This window comes from Carassius gibelio, chromosome A2, assembly GCF_023724105.1.
Source record: "Carassius gibelio isolate Cgi1373 ecotype wild population from Czech Republic chromosome A2, carGib1.2-hapl.c, whole genome shotgun sequence".
In the NCBI taxonomy this organism is placed as follows: domain Eukaryota; kingdom Metazoa; phylum Chordata; class Actinopteri; order Cypriniformes; family Cyprinidae; genus Carassius; species Carassius gibelio.
Genome location: NC_068372.1, coordinates 27,693,368 through 27,710,689, shown reverse-complemented (window position 1 = coordinate 27,710,689; position 17,322 = coordinate 27,693,368). Strand labels below are relative to the sequence as shown.

The 17,322-nt window shown below is 33.7% G+C and overlaps 1 protein-coding gene across 1 annotated transcript in view; it reads right to left on the bottom strand.

The window, feature by feature from the left end:
• The window catches only part of LOC127935818 (semaphorin-6B), a 101,339-nt gene that overhangs the window by 33,170 nt on the left and 50,847 nt on the right, over nt 1-17,322 (bottom strand). Inside the window, exons 2-5 of the mRNA XM_052534012.1 lie at nt 10,483-10,606; nt 7,286-7,400; nt 4,252-4,312; nt 4,077-4,139 (exon numbers count right to left, since the gene is read on the bottom strand). Coding sequence (XP_052389972.1) covers nt 4,077-4,139; nt 4,252-4,312; nt 7,286-7,400; nt 10,483-10,588 — 345 coding nt within the window. The 5' untranslated portion in view covers nt 10,589-10,606. The remainder of the gene's footprint in view (nt 1-4,076; nt 4,140-4,251; nt 4,313-7,285; nt 7,401-10,482; nt 10,607-17,322) is intronic.

Here is a 17,322-nt window from a genome sequence, read left to right as displayed (position 1 = left end):
ACGATTATCTCACTGTGCCTATTTTATTTCTCCTAAGACATTTTAGAAGAAGCATCTGAGACAAACCTGCTCAAGTGCCTAAAGCTAAAATAGCAATATCAGAGAAATAACATTTTCTTCAGGGTCGGACAAAAAGATATTCAGTGAATTGCTCATGAAGAGATCTTGTTGCTCATTTTCATTCAGAACGACTCCACAAATGAAGTTCTCATCCTGCAATGCCCTTCAAGCCAATAAAAATGACAATTGGAACACATTGAGAGAGAGAATAGATACTGGAAGTGAGTGTATCTATTACACCACACACACACACACACACACACACACACACACACACACGTTCCTATACTCCATGTAGGAGTATCGCAGGCAGCAGATGTCATCTTTTTGTAGTTAGTCACTGTGTTATTGCTGTAGAAATCTGTTTATCTTGCACTTCATAAAAGCCAATCAAAGCAGCACAAGTGACATCAATTCAAATCCTGTTTATTCATATTAATTATAAATGATCCATTTATTCACCTCTGAAGATGTTATTGTGTTATCTATTATTAAACATGTGTGATGCAATGACTGTAGTTTTAAGTTGTTTATTTAGTTAGTTCCAGTAATTTTGTGATTTATATTTAATTTATTTCAGTTTACTAATTTTAGTACTTTAATTATTAAAGTATTATATTTCAATTGATTGCATAGCAATATTTCTTGTTTTCTTTTTTTATAGTTCTATGTTTTTCATCATGTTTCAGTGTTACGTAAAACTTTTTTTAGTAATACTTTATGATTTTGCCATTTTTATTCATTTTTTTGATTTACTAAAAGTATAGTATTAATTTAGTAGTTACGTAATTTTGTTACTGTTATATTATTTTGTCACTGTTTTTACTTTTAAAAATATTTCTATTTCTATTTAGATTAAATGTATTTATTTTCATTTTCATTTTATGTTTTAGTACTTCAACACATTACATTTCAGTTAACTGTCATTTTTGTTTAAATTATGTTTAAGTATAAGTTCAAGTGCTTTTCATTTATGTTTAAATTTTAATTAAGAGTTAAGTAAGTTTTAAATGCTTCTTTTTAAATAATTCAAATTTTATTTAATGTATTTATTTCAGTTATCATTTTAGTAATTTTAGTACTTCAATTCATTACTTTTCTGTTAATTGCAAAGGCAACATTTCATATAAGTATAATTTATATATTTAACATATACATATGATATTTATTTATTTTATTTCAGATTTATTTCAATAAAAACAATTCTCTTCACATGAGCACAATGCTATTTTACAGATCCTCACTGTAGTAAGTGTGTGTGTGTGTGTGTGTGTGTGAGTGTGAGGAGTCAGAATAAGGATATTGAATTTCCACCTTCATTATGAAATCATGTCAGCTTAAATCAAGCAGCAAGACCACAATTACTGCAGGAACATGCTACATCAGATCAAACACATTTCATCTGACAGCACTCCTAGAGTCCATCTAATCTTATTCCAGAGCAGATGAAGTGCAAAAAATGGCTCATGGACCAGCAGTCTCAGTTTTAGGTCTGATACCAGTGGTGTGTGGAGGTGTGCGCTCAGATCTCTGACACAAGGACAGATAATTTGATATATGTCTCAAACGGACTCATTTCTGGGTCGTCTATGCTAATATTCTGTCTATCTCACACAATTAGAGTTGATTGCTGTGGAAAACCAGTTTATAGTTTATGAGGTAATTAGCGATCATGAACAAAAACAGCACAGAAAGACCAAGAAAGAGAAAGCAAGGAGAGTGTGAGAGCCTGTTGCAGAACTTGCCGGAGGCAGAGATTCGCAGGTGTGTGTTTGATGTCTCAGATTTGTGTGAACATGTGGGTGGGTGGCAGACAGGTCTCATTTGTAAGCTCCCTCTTGCCAGACAATAATCCTTGTCCAGGTTTGACACTCAGTCTCTTGAAGTTCTCTCCCCTGCAGTCATACACATCTATTAAAACGGCCTGGTTTGTGAAATAGTGGCAATGCACGACTCTTACATTATGAAGGTGGGCAGAAGGCAGAAGGTAATTAGCCTCTGCACTGAAGAATAAGAACAGATTTATCACAAAAACATCAAAGAGAGACACAATCAAGTCTGAGGTTGCAGCTTACAAAACAGCTTCACAAACTCTCCAATCGGCTCAAGTTAAAGAGAATATTGAACAAAGACTTCTGGAGAATTATTGGGGCAGGACAGATCCAGGGATGTGGGAAAAAAAAACACATTTTCAAAATCAACTAGATGGAACTTGAGGGACTCGAGATGTGCTTTCAAAGGTTGAAGATTTTTTTACTTCATGCAGTCTTAAAAATACAGAACTCGTGGCATTATATTATAAAATGAATATTAATCACTAATCGGGAAAACATACAATTGCGATAATTAAAATGTTATTTAACAAAAAACTAAACAAAAAAATCTTGGTTTGCTCTGCTTGTTGTGCAATTAGGCCACAATGTTGGGATTATACTCCATCAATATGACTATAAAATTATAGCTAGATATATGGATGGATGGATGGATAGATAGATAGTATATTTATTATATATATATATATAATATATATATATATATATATATATATATATATATATATATATATATATATATATATATATGTATTATTATTATTAATAATAATAATATTATTACTAAATCAAAATCAAAATAAGAAATATTACTTTTTTATATTTTACTGTAAAAAAATATTTTATTTTATTATATTTTAGCATGTAAAATTATAATCATTGTAATAATTACTGAAGTCTTGATTTGTGGACTGCAAATTTATTTGAACAAAAAAAAAAGCAGGGATTCTTTAAACTTTCTATTTTCTTGACAACAGCTTTTTTTTAAAGTATTTCTAATTATGGGAAGATAGTTTCAGTTTTATTTCAATTAATCATGTTCAAATGACTTAACATGATCTATCCGTCGACTGAGATCTCTTGCAATAAAGGCCACATTTCCTGCTTAAGTGCCAACTCACCTTCTTAAAATCATCTTAGATCAAGAAATACAGTAGCATCTAAAAATATCTACAGTTCTGAAATGATCTTTAGCACATTAATCTGGGTCTACATGTGCTTTTGTATCAATATGCCAGTTATGCATTTTAATTCATTAGGCAAAGTTAACGAGGCTTTTTGTAGAATTTTTGCCTTAATGCAATTACTATATTGATACAGTTCATGGAAAGCTGGTGGTAAATGTAATTTTACTGAAAGGCAATAGTCTGGTACTTTTTGCTGTAGCAGGTTATATGTGAATCACTTGTTTAACTGGCGTCACAATTGGAAACAGTTTTGGCTATTATTAAGCACATTTGGATCTGACAGCTCCTGCAGCAGTTCACTTATGTTCTGCTTTTTTGCATATTGTACCTGATGAAGGACAGAAGTTACGAATGTGTGGAATTAATCCAAAATATTTTCTAAGCATTTCAAATGAAGTTAGCATTGCATACTTTGAATATTGTTGGCTCTATTGTTCTATTGTAAGCCCCTTTGAAAAAAAGTGTTTGCTAAATGAATAAATGTAACTGTAAAAACACAGTTTGAATGGCATTAGTGTTTGAATGCTAACATAAGTCTAGCATGTCTAACATTAGACACACATTAGCTGTAGGGAAGTTATATGTGATAAAACACAAATAGAGCCATAAAAGATAACTGGCGGTATGAAAGTAAATCACATTTTAGCAAGAGTTAAAAACACAAGTAAATAACAGGAAAATCCACATCCCTCAATAACATCCAATAAGTAACCAAGGCTGTAAGTAATCATCTGTAATAAGGCTAAAAGCATCCGCCGAGAGGCTAGAGTTACATGTCCTTGTGAACCAGCAGAAAAAGCCAAATCCTTATATCGTACATTTACTCTCCAGGAGAATTTATTTGTGTGAGACTGTCTCCAGCTCTGCCACAGGTCTGAAACATCAAGCGCTTGGCAATAGCAAATCACTCAAAGTCCTGTGAATTAATTTCCTCGCTAAGACGGTTCTAAAAATGGCCGTGAAATGCGAAAAAACGTTGTGTTATTTGAACGCTCACCTCATGTTTGCCCTTCATTCTACAGATGCGGATGTCATTCTTATTGGACTCCCACGTCCTTTTCTGTAAAACAGCAAAGGAGTACAATTATCACCGACATTTATGGGAAAACATGCAATTATGTGTGTGTGTGTGTGAGAGAGAGAGAGAGAGAGAGAGAGGTACAAGGTCTCACCTTGCTGTAGAACATTTCATCTCCAGATACATGGTCCAGTTCCACTCGATAAAGGTCATCTCTGCACCAATACACACACACACACACACACACACACACCATTATTAGCAGTAACATTAAAAATGGGCCTTAATTTAACATTAAGAAGGCGAATCATAAATCATATACTATTTCTACTACAGAGTATGCACCACACAACAAACATAAATAAACAATAAAAATGCAATCAGTATTTTGGCCATGAAACTGGACTGGAGAAGCGAATTTGTGTAGAGTTATCAGTAAATATATGTACAATTTGATTTGATTAACTTGATTAATCCCAAAGGGAAATTCCAATGTCACAACAGAGCTCACCACACAATAATAAATAAATACATGAATAAAATACTACATTTTATATAGCACTCCTTTGTTTGAAGCATCAAAGTGCACACTACATCATGATTATACAATATACAAATAAGATTCTAAAATAAATCATCTAATCTGATAATAATTATAGAGTAATAGCTGTTGGTAAAAGTGACTTTCTATATCGTTTCGTGTAACACCTAGGCTGAATTTGATTAAATATATTCAGTTTATTATGACAGTTTCTTGGTTTTTAGCATAAAATCTACCAAAAATTAATTAGGATTATGCTTAAAAAAACTGAGTAGAAATACTAATACTAATTGTGTTTAAAAATGCACTTAATTTAAGACATCTTCAAACAATCTAAATAATTTGAAGAATTATTTTCTTAAACCATTAGAAAATAAAATATAAATTAAAAATTTTTAATTAGACTCAAAAGTATTTTTTTTTTACTTTTTATTTTAGAAATTAGAAATGTTGAACTGAACTGAAATAAAGTAATTGCTGAAATTAGCCTACTAAAACTGAAATGTTAAAATAAACGCTCAATTGTTTGTTCAGGTTAGTTCAAACTGCATTAACTAACATTAACAAACAACTTTAGATTTTTTAAAATTTATTAGTAAATGTAAAAAATTATATTAACTAAGATGAATAAATGTTGTAGAAATATTGCTCATAGATAGTTCATGTTAAATAATGTAGGTTAACTAATGCTAACAAATGAAACCTAATTGTAAAGAGTTACCATAATTTATCAACAATTCTATGTTTCAGTATGTCTGACTACATACAAATATTTTACCACTGTCAGTAAAGTATAGAGAATATTAGAAGCATGCAAATCAAATTACAGCCAAAATCATGTGACAAACTGAGACAAGACAGAAAGTCTGTGAAGATATATTTCACCACCTACAGGAATACAGTGAAGCATTGAAGGCTTTTGATAAAACAAATCCATCAAGCTGTCTATGAGAGCAGTCTAAATGTGAGTTCTCAGCTCTGGAGATGTCAGCCTCAGAGTTCTGTGGTGTCAGTAACCGGTTTATAAGAGTTTACACTTTCCACAATGTGCTCGGAGTGCTCGGAAACGTAAAATAGAATATATATATATGACCCTGGACCACAAAACCTTAAGTGTCATTTTTTTTTCGAAATTGAGAATTATATATCATTTGAAAGCTGAATAAATAATCTTTCCATTGATGTATGTTTTATTATTTGTTATTTATTATTTGGCCGAGATACAACTATTTGAAAATCTGGAATCTGAGGGTGCAAAAAAATCTAAATACTGAGAAAATCACCTTTTAATTTGTCCAAATGAATTCTAAGCTATGCATATTACTAATCAAAAATTAAGTTTTGGTATATTTACGGTAGGAAATTTTAAAAATATCTTCATGGAACATTATCTTTACTTATTATCCTAATGATTTTTGGCTTAAAAGAAAAATCAATATTTTTGACCCATTGTTCTTTGGCTATTGCTAAAAATATACCCCAGCGACTTAAGACTGGTTTTGTGGTCCAGGGTCACATATCTGTTCCCCAGCTTCAGAGAAAGCAAGTGTTTAAGTGGCTTGACTGTGTAATGGTTAGAGGTCAGCGAACAGGGGTTTAACTTTCAACCACCGCTTAACTAGGACCACATGTCAACTCCCTCGGGAGTCCAAATCCTTTGAAGACCTGTCTATGTGACGGATTTCAAAGATGTAAATAAATGTAAGACCATTCAAACTGGACACAGATTTCCCCTCAAAACATCCACATGCACACTTTGAATGCGTGGAAAGAACATGCTGCTATACTGCTGAGTGTGTTGAGTTAGAAGAACAGAGTGTTCATGTCAGAGCTTTTGAAACTGTCATTTCCATTTAAGACCAATTAGGTACCGAGATGGTGTAGCGAAATAGAAAGGTTTTAATAACAGAGAGGATATTATAGTACTCATGTCACATTAATTCATAATGTAAAACCAAATACAGTGAAGTTGCTGTGTGAACAGAGTGGGCAACACTGAAGTTAACATGTTGTTAATTACTACAATAAATATTATAATTATTAAAAACATATCATATCATAAAATCTTAAAATATTAGAAGAAGAACTAAACAAAAATAGAACATTTTGCCATGGCAAGTTGAAGAACTAAAATTATTCACTGGAAATAAACAAAAACTCAAACTGAACAAAATATTAAAAATGAAATAAAAATTAATTAAACCTAATTATGGAAAAATAATAAAAAAAATAATAAAATAATAATAATAGAAATAGAAATACTAATAAAATGACAAAGCACATACTGTAACAAAATGACAAAAATAATTAGAAAAATACAAATATAAAAGAAACCATTTATATATATATAAAATACAATATTATTTAATATTTAAAAATTAAAAATGATATAATTTTATTTTAATAAAAAAAATTGCTTTGCTAGCTTAAAAATGAATATATATATCATACTTTAATAACAATGATTACCACAGAGAATAATTTTCACTTCTTCCTTAGTACAGTATGTACAGCAATATGCAAAATGAACACAACAGTTTTTATTTTGATTGCTCTGAAAAGAAGTGTAATATGCAAAATATAATGTACAAATATTTCTGATGTGAAGCCTGCATGTTGAATTGTTGTGAATGCAGTTGGATGTTACCTGGCTCCGATGTAGAGTGTACGGTTAACTTTCAGGACAGTCTGAATGTAGAGTGGCTCCTGACGGGTGTAAGAGTGATGCGCTCGGCCCACAAACACTGGATATCGTCTCACCACTGACAAATACAGAAACAGAGACGATTCAGAAGAGAGGAAAGTCAAAATGTGGAAAAATGACTAGTTGAGATAGAAGACAGTGACAACCAAACAAAAGAGCCAAAACATGAAGAATAGATGGAGGAAACAGAGTCTAAAGCACAGGCAGGAATGTGTCCATCACTTTCCCAGAAGAGTTATGCCCCTTTCACACTGAGTTTCCGGACCACTGAGAGACAGAAGTCCTCAGAGACAAAAAAGTACACACATCATTGTCCTCTGCATGCAGAGCCCAAAAACAAGCTGTCTTAAAGCAGAAGTTCAACAAATCTGTCATATTTACTCACCCTTTTGTAGTTCCAAACCTGTATGACTTTATCTCTCCTAAAATATTCTGCATGCTCTTTTCAAAGTAATGACAATAAAGATTCAGGCATCAAAAAGGACACAACGGTAACATAAAAGCATCATAAGCTTGGTTTATACAACTTGTGTCCTACATTCTAAATCATGCGACAGGTTTTTGTGAGAAATAGGAATACGCATCATTACTCAATACATTACAGTCAACTGTTAACCACTAAATAATTGAATCAGTGAGCTGAACTCAAGAACTGCATTAGTTCAATTCATTAATGAAACTTTCAGACCCTTTTTCATAAAAAAAAAAAAAAAAACATTAAAGTGCGACTATTATGGTTAATGAAAGGTTCATATTTTGATTTTGGGTGTCCCAAACAAGAGCTTGACATGCATGCAAGGTCAATAAACACTTTCATTGTCTATAATATGCATTTTTTTAAAGCTTACTTGCTAAGCGAATCTCAACCGATTTGCTCAATGATTAATTTTTCCAAACCCCTTCTTTGCCAGACACTAATCTGCAGTGATCGGTCTGATTGGTCTCATTTTCATTTGACTTGCCTGTAACGCCCGATAAAGCAGCGTTTGTGAGTGCAGTGCTGCTGAGTGTACAGTGTTAACGGGAAACCAATATTTTTACCGCACCAAAAGCAGCACCTAGTGGCAAAGAATGAATTTGCATTTTCATTCAGACCAGTGCAAAAGAGCATCAAGTGGGCGGACACTATGCAAATGATTCAGGTTGACCTCAACATGAAACGGCTTGAGATTCATTTTAAAACGATTCGTTTCAATGATTCAGAGTCGACTCTTTCTTTTAAGAAACAATACACGGTGCACTTTCAGATTTAAAGATTTGCAAGATGTTTTTATTCACTTAAAGCTGTTTTGTACTGCATGAAAAATGTTTTTCAAAAATCCAGAATAGGTGAACTTTAAACGATTCATTAAAAAAGTAAAAAATAGAAAAATAGATTTGTTCACATTATGAATATATCATATGGACCAGTTACATATGTTGCATACTAATATGATATGCTTTCCTGGTGCTTTTTTTTGTCATTTTAGAACTTTCAAATTATTTACTTTCATTATACTGAATAGATTACAAGGGCATTCGTGTAAAATATCCCCTTTTCTTTTTGAATGAATGAATAAAAGCACACAGCATTGTTTCTTTTAACTGAAAGTAAAATCAAAACTCTTTAAAACATTTTACGAATTAAAATAAAATATAAATATTATTAAAAACAAATGCAACCTGCCCTGACTGTCAGACTATTGGTCCAGTGTCCTGTCACATCAAAGCAAAGCGGATACGTTTTATATTACATCCCCATTACACTCCTGCATAAAATGCAGTTGAAAATAGTCGCCAGCAACAGCAAACTGCTTTCCAAATGCTGTGGAAAGAGGTTAAACACAATTAGAAAACCGATTACCACGGAAAAAACTAACAAGAATGATTCCTCCAAGCGCAGATGGATCTGTACTCTGTGTCTGAGGGCTGAGAAGCCTGAGGACACCCACAGATTTATTGTGAAAGCTAATGATATTTCTTACAGTTTCTGCTACTAATTAATTCCACTGTTATACGGAGAGAAGGATAGAGATGTTGTTGTTGTTGCTGGCCTGTTCTTTGCCTCTAGTTGTTTGGACACATTTCACAAGGGTTTAAATGTTTTTGTGCTTTGGAAAGAGTAATTAAGGGTGGAAAACCCTTTAAAAGGTCACGTTATTTCACTTTGATTCACACACACACACACACACACAAGCCCGCCATGTTCATTTTGTTCTTTACTGACTTCTGTTGTTTTTACACTGAGAGAAGGATATTTTCTTTCCTCTACCTCTTTCTCATTAAGACATTATTTAGTATGTCTACTAAGCCGTTTTCTTCATAGAGAGCAGACATTGGCTGGACCCCACAGTGTAGGTGATTTCAGGTTTAACTGTCCTTCTGGGGAGAAAATGTGACCCACATAAACACCAACTACATTGTGCTGGATGACCTTTAACCCCTGGTCTCTACTGAATCATTAGAGATGCATGAGTGGTTGTTCATCAATGTCACTGATTCTGTTTTGTGGGATCTATAGGGAATACGGGTGCTTGTACACACACACACAGTTTTTGTGTCGGTTGTTCTAACACCATTATGTTAAAAGGCTTTTAAAACGATCACAGCCATATGGTGTATTTCATCCATTCACAAACGCTAATGTGCGAAACTATTTACAAACAGTGTGACATGTCCACATCACATGTCAACCATATGTACATTTAAAAGAACAACCTGTTTAACATAACCACAAGAAAGTATGCATTACAGTGATTTTACCACATTTAAAGGGGCAGTACAACCAAAAAAAGAAAATATAGCTTACTTTTATAGCTTACTTATAGTTTAAGTCATTCCAAACCTAAATTACGTAATTTCTTCTGTATATATATATATAATATAATATTTATATAATGTATAATGTATTATGTACTTAATAATAGGAAGAAAATGTTTTCTATTTTATGATCATGGAAACTTAGCAGAGTTTGGAATTCAGCTGATTTTCTCAAAGCTAATTCATGAGGCAGAAATCGTAGTTGCTGATTGTGCTGTTATGCTCTAAACATAAGTGAATGAAAGATCCTAAATGTGGCATTTATCATGTCTAACTGAAAAAGAACCTGCTTGTGTTGCTTAACTGGTAGACTGTAATTGGTGAGGGGGCGTGTTCTTACCCTCAGCAGGGGCAGAGATTAAAGGGCCAGGTTCCTCTGGAAACGAGCAGACAGCCAATTGGAGGACAGCAAAGATCCGTAAGAAGCAGGGGGTCAGGGTCGCCATGGCAGCGACACACCAGAGCTGTGAAGGCAGGAAGAGAGAAGTGATGTTAAGTTATAAAAACAGTGGAAAAAAACATAATACAATGCTAATGAGCAGCTTTGACATTTTAAAATAAACAACACCCTTTCAATGAATCCTTATGAATGATTAATTTGAAATGCTATTAATGGACAGAAGTTCCACAAAAAACCTTTGTCACATGAAAGCATGAGAGAACTGATGCTAAGCTAAAAAAAATTGCAATGCAAAACATAAATATTGCATTCAGCTGTGTATTTTAAATTGAAAAATGTCCATATAAATCATTTAGCTTTAGTATTGAATAAGAGATATTTAACATTATCCTAAATTTATAAATATATAATTTTATAATAGAAATATATAATCAACATTTTCCTCTGTCAGCCATCTTGGTTGGAGCATTAAAATTACTAACTGGAAATAAAATAAATAAATTAAATTTTAAAATTTAAATTTAAATTTAAAATGAATTAAATCTAAATGGTAAAACAGTATTTGGCAAGACAAAATAAAATAAAAATAATTAAAAATATTAATAAAAACAAAATATGTTTAGTTTATGTATAGTGTATATATATATATACAGCATTCAGATAATACCATTTGGATAAAAATTTTGCTAACTGAGCTTGTCCAAAGCCCTTATTAGATCAACTTATTTTCTACTGTAGCTCATACACTTTAAGAACTAATATCTCAAAAATCACAATAAATAAATGATTGAATGAATGCATGAATGAATGAATGAATGAATGAATGAATATTTTATTATATTGAAAACAGTAATGATATTAGGATTTTTTTAACTCATTTATTTAGTCATTTATGTATTTATTTAATTTCAAATCACACTAAGACCCTCTATATTTCATGTTTTGTCCTGAAAAAATGAATTGAACATTGATTATGGCCAGAAAATGTGTAGCATAAGTTTCCAGTTTATTGTTAAAACAACCTTCTTGTAAAAAACACACCAATATTATGCCTAAAAATTTGCCTAGGTAGGCAGCATATCAGGTTTTAGGGCAAAACATATAACAAACTAACAGTCTCTGAAAATATAGAGGCAAAAATGTTTAATGATACAAAGAAGTATTGAGTGTTCGACATGCCTCGTGCCTTCAATGACTTCATATGAAAATGAAACAATCTGCACAGACGACTCCACATGAGAGTGAGGCAAAACAGAAGCGGTTTATTACTTAACATTTGACATTTATTAGGCACTTTATGAGTAACAGACTGCTTCCAAAACCCACAATACCTGTCTGTAAAGCAAAACAGACTTTTAACAGGTGTGAGGAAACCGTCTGTCTATACGAGTGAGTGTAAGTGGGGCATAAAACTGTTTAACAAAAGCTTTCATCTCCGCCAATCAGATGGAAACCAGATGAGAGTCGTGAGGGCTTCTCTTTCACAGACAACCCTCAATTACTGAAGAGACCCGAGCCCACACACACACACCGCAATTCATCTTCAGCAACTTTTTCATTGAGTGTGTGGAGGAAGGAGTGGTCGGTGGCTTTAGCAGGAGGACCAGAATGATGCCACCATCTGCTCTTTTCTTTTCCACACTCCTTTTTCATCTGTCCTTTTCTTTTTGTCGCTCTGCGTGATTGCTGTAATTGAGTAATTTATGAGTGTGTCAGGCCTCCCTACTGCAGTATATTACTGACACAAACACACACAAGACGTGGAGGGTGAATCGCGGTCAAGCTACATACGTCACATAATCTGAACAGTCTCACACAGCCATACTCATAACTATTGGTACAAAGCAAATATAGTTGATTTTTTTAGTGGTTGATGAATATCAATGAGAATCATGGTGAGGGTGTAGAAAGATCCCAGTCCATTTGAAATCAACACTGAAGAAATCAATGGAATATGTGTTAAGAATATAATACAAATCAAAAGATTTAAGTGTTTAGGCTCACCAAGGCTGTACTGATTTCATTACAAATACAAATACAATTCAAAACTGTAATATTGTGAAATATTATTCTAATTCAAAACAACTGCTTTCTCTTTGAATATATTTTGAAATGTAATTTATTTCTGTATTTTCAGCATCATTACTCCAGTCTTCAGTGTCACATGTTCCTTCAGAAATCATTTGAATATGCTGATTTGCTGCCCAAGAAGTACCTCTTATTATTATCAATGCTGAAAATACTTTTTACTCTTTTTGAATTTCCATTTTCATTTTTCCCGTTTGTATAATCTCAGTTAAAGTTTTCTTTATTTCAAGTAACTTTTGTTTGTTTGTTTTGTTTTGTTTTAGTTTCCCATAATGCCCTGGTCCTTGGTGAATAAAAACATTTTAAAAACTCCTGAATGGTCATTTCAACAACATAAACAATACAGAATATACAGTTGCTTTCAAGTATGCCTCAAACCGAAAAGCCAGCCAATCAGATTTGAGTTTGCAGTTTTCACTTCATTGTGTAAAACAGTATATATATATATATATGTTAAAAAAAATTATAATGATGATTTTCATCATTAAAAACCTAAAATTCAGAAGTGTTTTAATGACAGAGATGGAGATTGATTTGCCTCAGAGGATTTGTTTGAGAACTTTCTCTATCATCCCTTCTTCTGCTTTCAACATGTCCCCAACAATACACGCATTACCACTTAAATGAGATGAAACAATGAATAATGTAATTAAGACATCCCTCAGGATGACGGAAATAAAAGAGATGGAAAAACTAATTGAAAGAACTCTTGATGCCTTTGGTTTTGAAATGAATAGTGGCCTTTTGAGGGTTTAAATTCATAAGACAGAAATGAATCTCAATGGCATTAGAGAGAGCCGAGCGACTCTATTAGTCCATTAGCACAGCGCACACAATGTTTATCCACCACACACATAAAATGAAGAACATTGTCAAAAACACTGCTTTAAATAGGCCACATCTTATAAGTTTTATATACAGTGCCACTTGCAGGACAAATATCACAATTACTGCACTTACTTACACTTGAGGTTAGGGGTCCGAACAAATCACCAACCCCTAGGTAGTAAACTTCAGCATTGTTTGTGCATTGTTTGTGCTACGGTCATGAATGTTGCCTTAAATCATGCACACAGCTTGTTGTAGTGAAGTTTCTTTTCTAAGAAATCAGACAGAATTCAGAAATCAATCCACTCAAAAATGAAAATGTGCATATATGTGTTTTTGTAAAGAAAATCTTACAGACCCCAAACTTTTGAATGGTACAACAAACTATTTTACTCCAAAAGTGCCAGGAAATCTGTTTTCCATGTTACGACCCCTTTAAGTTGAGAAACAAAAAAATCATATTGAACAAAATGGTGTGTGTATTAGTGTGTGTGCGTGTGTGTTTCCAGGCTGTTTATAAGGGGCACTAAAAGGACAAAAGTACTGGTGGGCACACAGAGCTTCTGAATGCTTCATAAAGAAACCATTCATTGTCTAGAGCCTTCAGAACTGCTCTCTCTCTCTCTTTAATCTCCTTCATCCCCCTGTCCCACTCAAGCTTGAACCCTTTTGCCCGAAGGAAAGGTCAGAGGTCAGGATAGGTATCCTCCCGTGGGGTTTTTACAACAGAAAAGACATCTCTAGTACAGAACTGGTCTGTAATTTGGTTTAAGGGGGTCGTGACCAAGCCACAGACACATTACGTTTTGTGATAGCTCTAAATTAAACCTAATAGGCAGTGATACCACCTCAATTGTTCCTTATTAATGGAACACACACACCTCACAAACTCTCTCACTTCCTTCCTCTCTCACACACTCAAGCAACGAGGCCTGAATAACACAGGAGCCGTCCAAGTCTTTGTTGGCAGGCTGATGGTGCTAACAGCCGTTAAAATGAAATGCTTTAAACAGCAGTCAGAGACACAGCGGATGGAAATCCCTCACAGAAGCACGTCCAAAACATTTAAACAATTACCGGAATGTCATTGAGGCCGAGACTATTGTCCACAAAAGTCTAACCCACAAGTGCCTTAAAATTCACTGCACCTGGTCAAAGTAACCCGACAGTGAACCACAAAACACATAATATAAAGGGACCGTTCTTATATTATGTGTTTTGTGGTTCACTGTCAGGCTACTTTGACCAGTTTACATACTTCCATAGTAGAGTATGTTGACCGTTTATATGCGTTTACTCTTCTCTCTCTCTCTCTCTCTCTCTCTCTCTCTCTCTCTCTCTCTCTCTATATATATATATATATATATATATATATATATATTCACTGTATTTATATAGAGGGACCGTTCTTATATTATGTGTTTTGTGGTTAATTGTCAGGTTACTTTGACCAGGTTTTATTTTTCAGCAAGGATGCATTAAATCAATCAAAATTGACAGTAAAATACATGTATAATGTTACAAAAGTTTTCTATTTCAAATGAATGTATTTCATAAATTGCTTTTGGGTAATGAAAGGTTCATATTTTGATTTTGGGAGTTCCAAACAAGAGGTTGAAATGCATGCAAGGTCAAAAAACACTTTCAATGTCTTATAATATGCATTTATTTTACCTTATTTGCTCAACGACTCCCAAACAATTAGTTTAACGATGAATTTTTCCAAACTCCTCCTTTGCTTGACGCTAATCTGTGGTGATTGGTCGATTTCATTTTCATTTCATCATGCCTGAACTTCCTGATAAAGCAGCGTTTGTGAGCGCAGTGCTGCTTTGTGTACAGCGTTACCATGGAAACCGCTATCTTTATCACCTAGTGGCATTGCATTTTCATTCAAAGACCAATGCAAAAAGACTAACAAGTTGGTGGACAATATGCAAATGTTTCACGTTGACGTCACTGAAAGTCAAATCTTTCTTTTAAGAGACAATAACTTTATACATGGTGCACTTTCAGGTTTAAAACTTTGCAGGATGTTTTCATCCACTTAGAGCTGCCTTACACACTGCATGAAAGGTAATTTTCAGAAATCCATAATAGGGGCACTTGAATTCAATGCCAAAGCAAATTAAGCTGCTTTGCCATTTACTGTATTGATTAAAACATTAAGTTTTCAGGATTCGTGCATTTAATTAATTTTAATTCAGTAATTAACTAAATTAGATTGAAATTTGTTATAAAGCTGCATACAAGCAAATCTAGAAAAAAAGATCTTCTGGTGTTTGTTGTTCAGGCAAATATGCGACACTAATGTCTTGCTCCCTTTAGAGTGCTCACGTCAGGAACCCTTTTTAATGTGGAATGTTTTCCAAATCAGTCACTTTTAGGGTCTATTTCAGTTAGGCTGCCTTCGAAGACAGCTGCCAATAGACCTTCATCAGGGTAGCACCATATTTGATTTTTGACAGAAATGAAATTACCAACAAGACTGTGAGGAATTCAAATACAGTGCGTTCAATGGATTGTCGTGTTGTATAACAACATACTTGTTCAGCTGATGAAACATCTTTCCCCTAAACACTTTTGGCAGACAAACACTTCATAAATCAATCCCGAAAGTTGTTAAAATTATGTGATCTAGGACATTTATACAGGTTGTGTTTTCCTTTCCTTTCCTTCATACAACCTTTTTTTCATCCAATATGGCGTCTAACCTGAGTAAGGCCTATGAAGGCAGTCTAGCGCCATTTCTGAAACAAAGATATTAAAATATCTCACAATACTACTGTTCTATATTTTGAGTCCTATAACACATGATAACATCAGAAGATAGCCTAGAAGAGACATTTTAGGGGGTGCATAAACATTGCTGTGACCACGCTGTCCAGACTCACTCAAGACCACCAAATTAATCTGATGTATTGGACCACTTTATCTCTAAACTCAGCTAAAACCAAATAAACACCTTAAAAAATGCGGAGACCAAATATGGTGTTGATAATTACAATGACCTCCTTCTAACCACTTGCATAGCAAAAGTCTGAAATCTTCCAAAACACGCCTCGGAGGGCAAAAAGTCGAACCTCAACCTTTGTCAGACAAATAAAACAAACCACGGCAACTGGTACAGCGACACTGGTGTTCAAACACAGACCAGTAGACCTCGATATTTTCCTATCGGGTCTCTTGAGGCTTGCTTTCGGGCCTCCATAAATACACACAGGATGTCATATCTCAGCAGGGTCTGTGCTATCTCTCAGCAAGCTTCCCGCCTTTACGTCAGTGACCTCTTTACATGGTCTGAAGTAGGTGAAGTTTAACTCTGTGGAAACAACCGCGGCTCTGTGTTTGATGCAGAATGACAGGAAGGAGAAGTAAAGGGCCTCATTCTTGTTATTCTAATGAAGGAATAATGCATGGAATGATATGAGCATGGTGAGATATCATAGACGAGGAGCCAAAAATGAGAGACACGATTACACAATGCTGCTGATTTGCTCTGTTACATTATATCTTTTGAATCTATATATTTAAAGATGGATATCATTGCTGATAGTAGATTTGTATATATTCTAACCAGTAGAGTATCAGAAATATTGAAGCCTCTCTGTGAACCATGAGATGCCTGTCATGCATGGATGGAATATTGCTGATGGAAACAGGCAAGATTTTATACTGACCAATTTATCTCTCTCTTAAGCACTTTGATATTGATTTATCACTCTAGATTTAACCATAACTATAATATAACTGGCTTTGTGTAATGCTTTGTGTAATGTAAAAATGTAATCTAAATCATGATACTTGTATGTTTTACAGTACAATTACACATAGTAACACAATATTTAGTACCAATTAAACAAT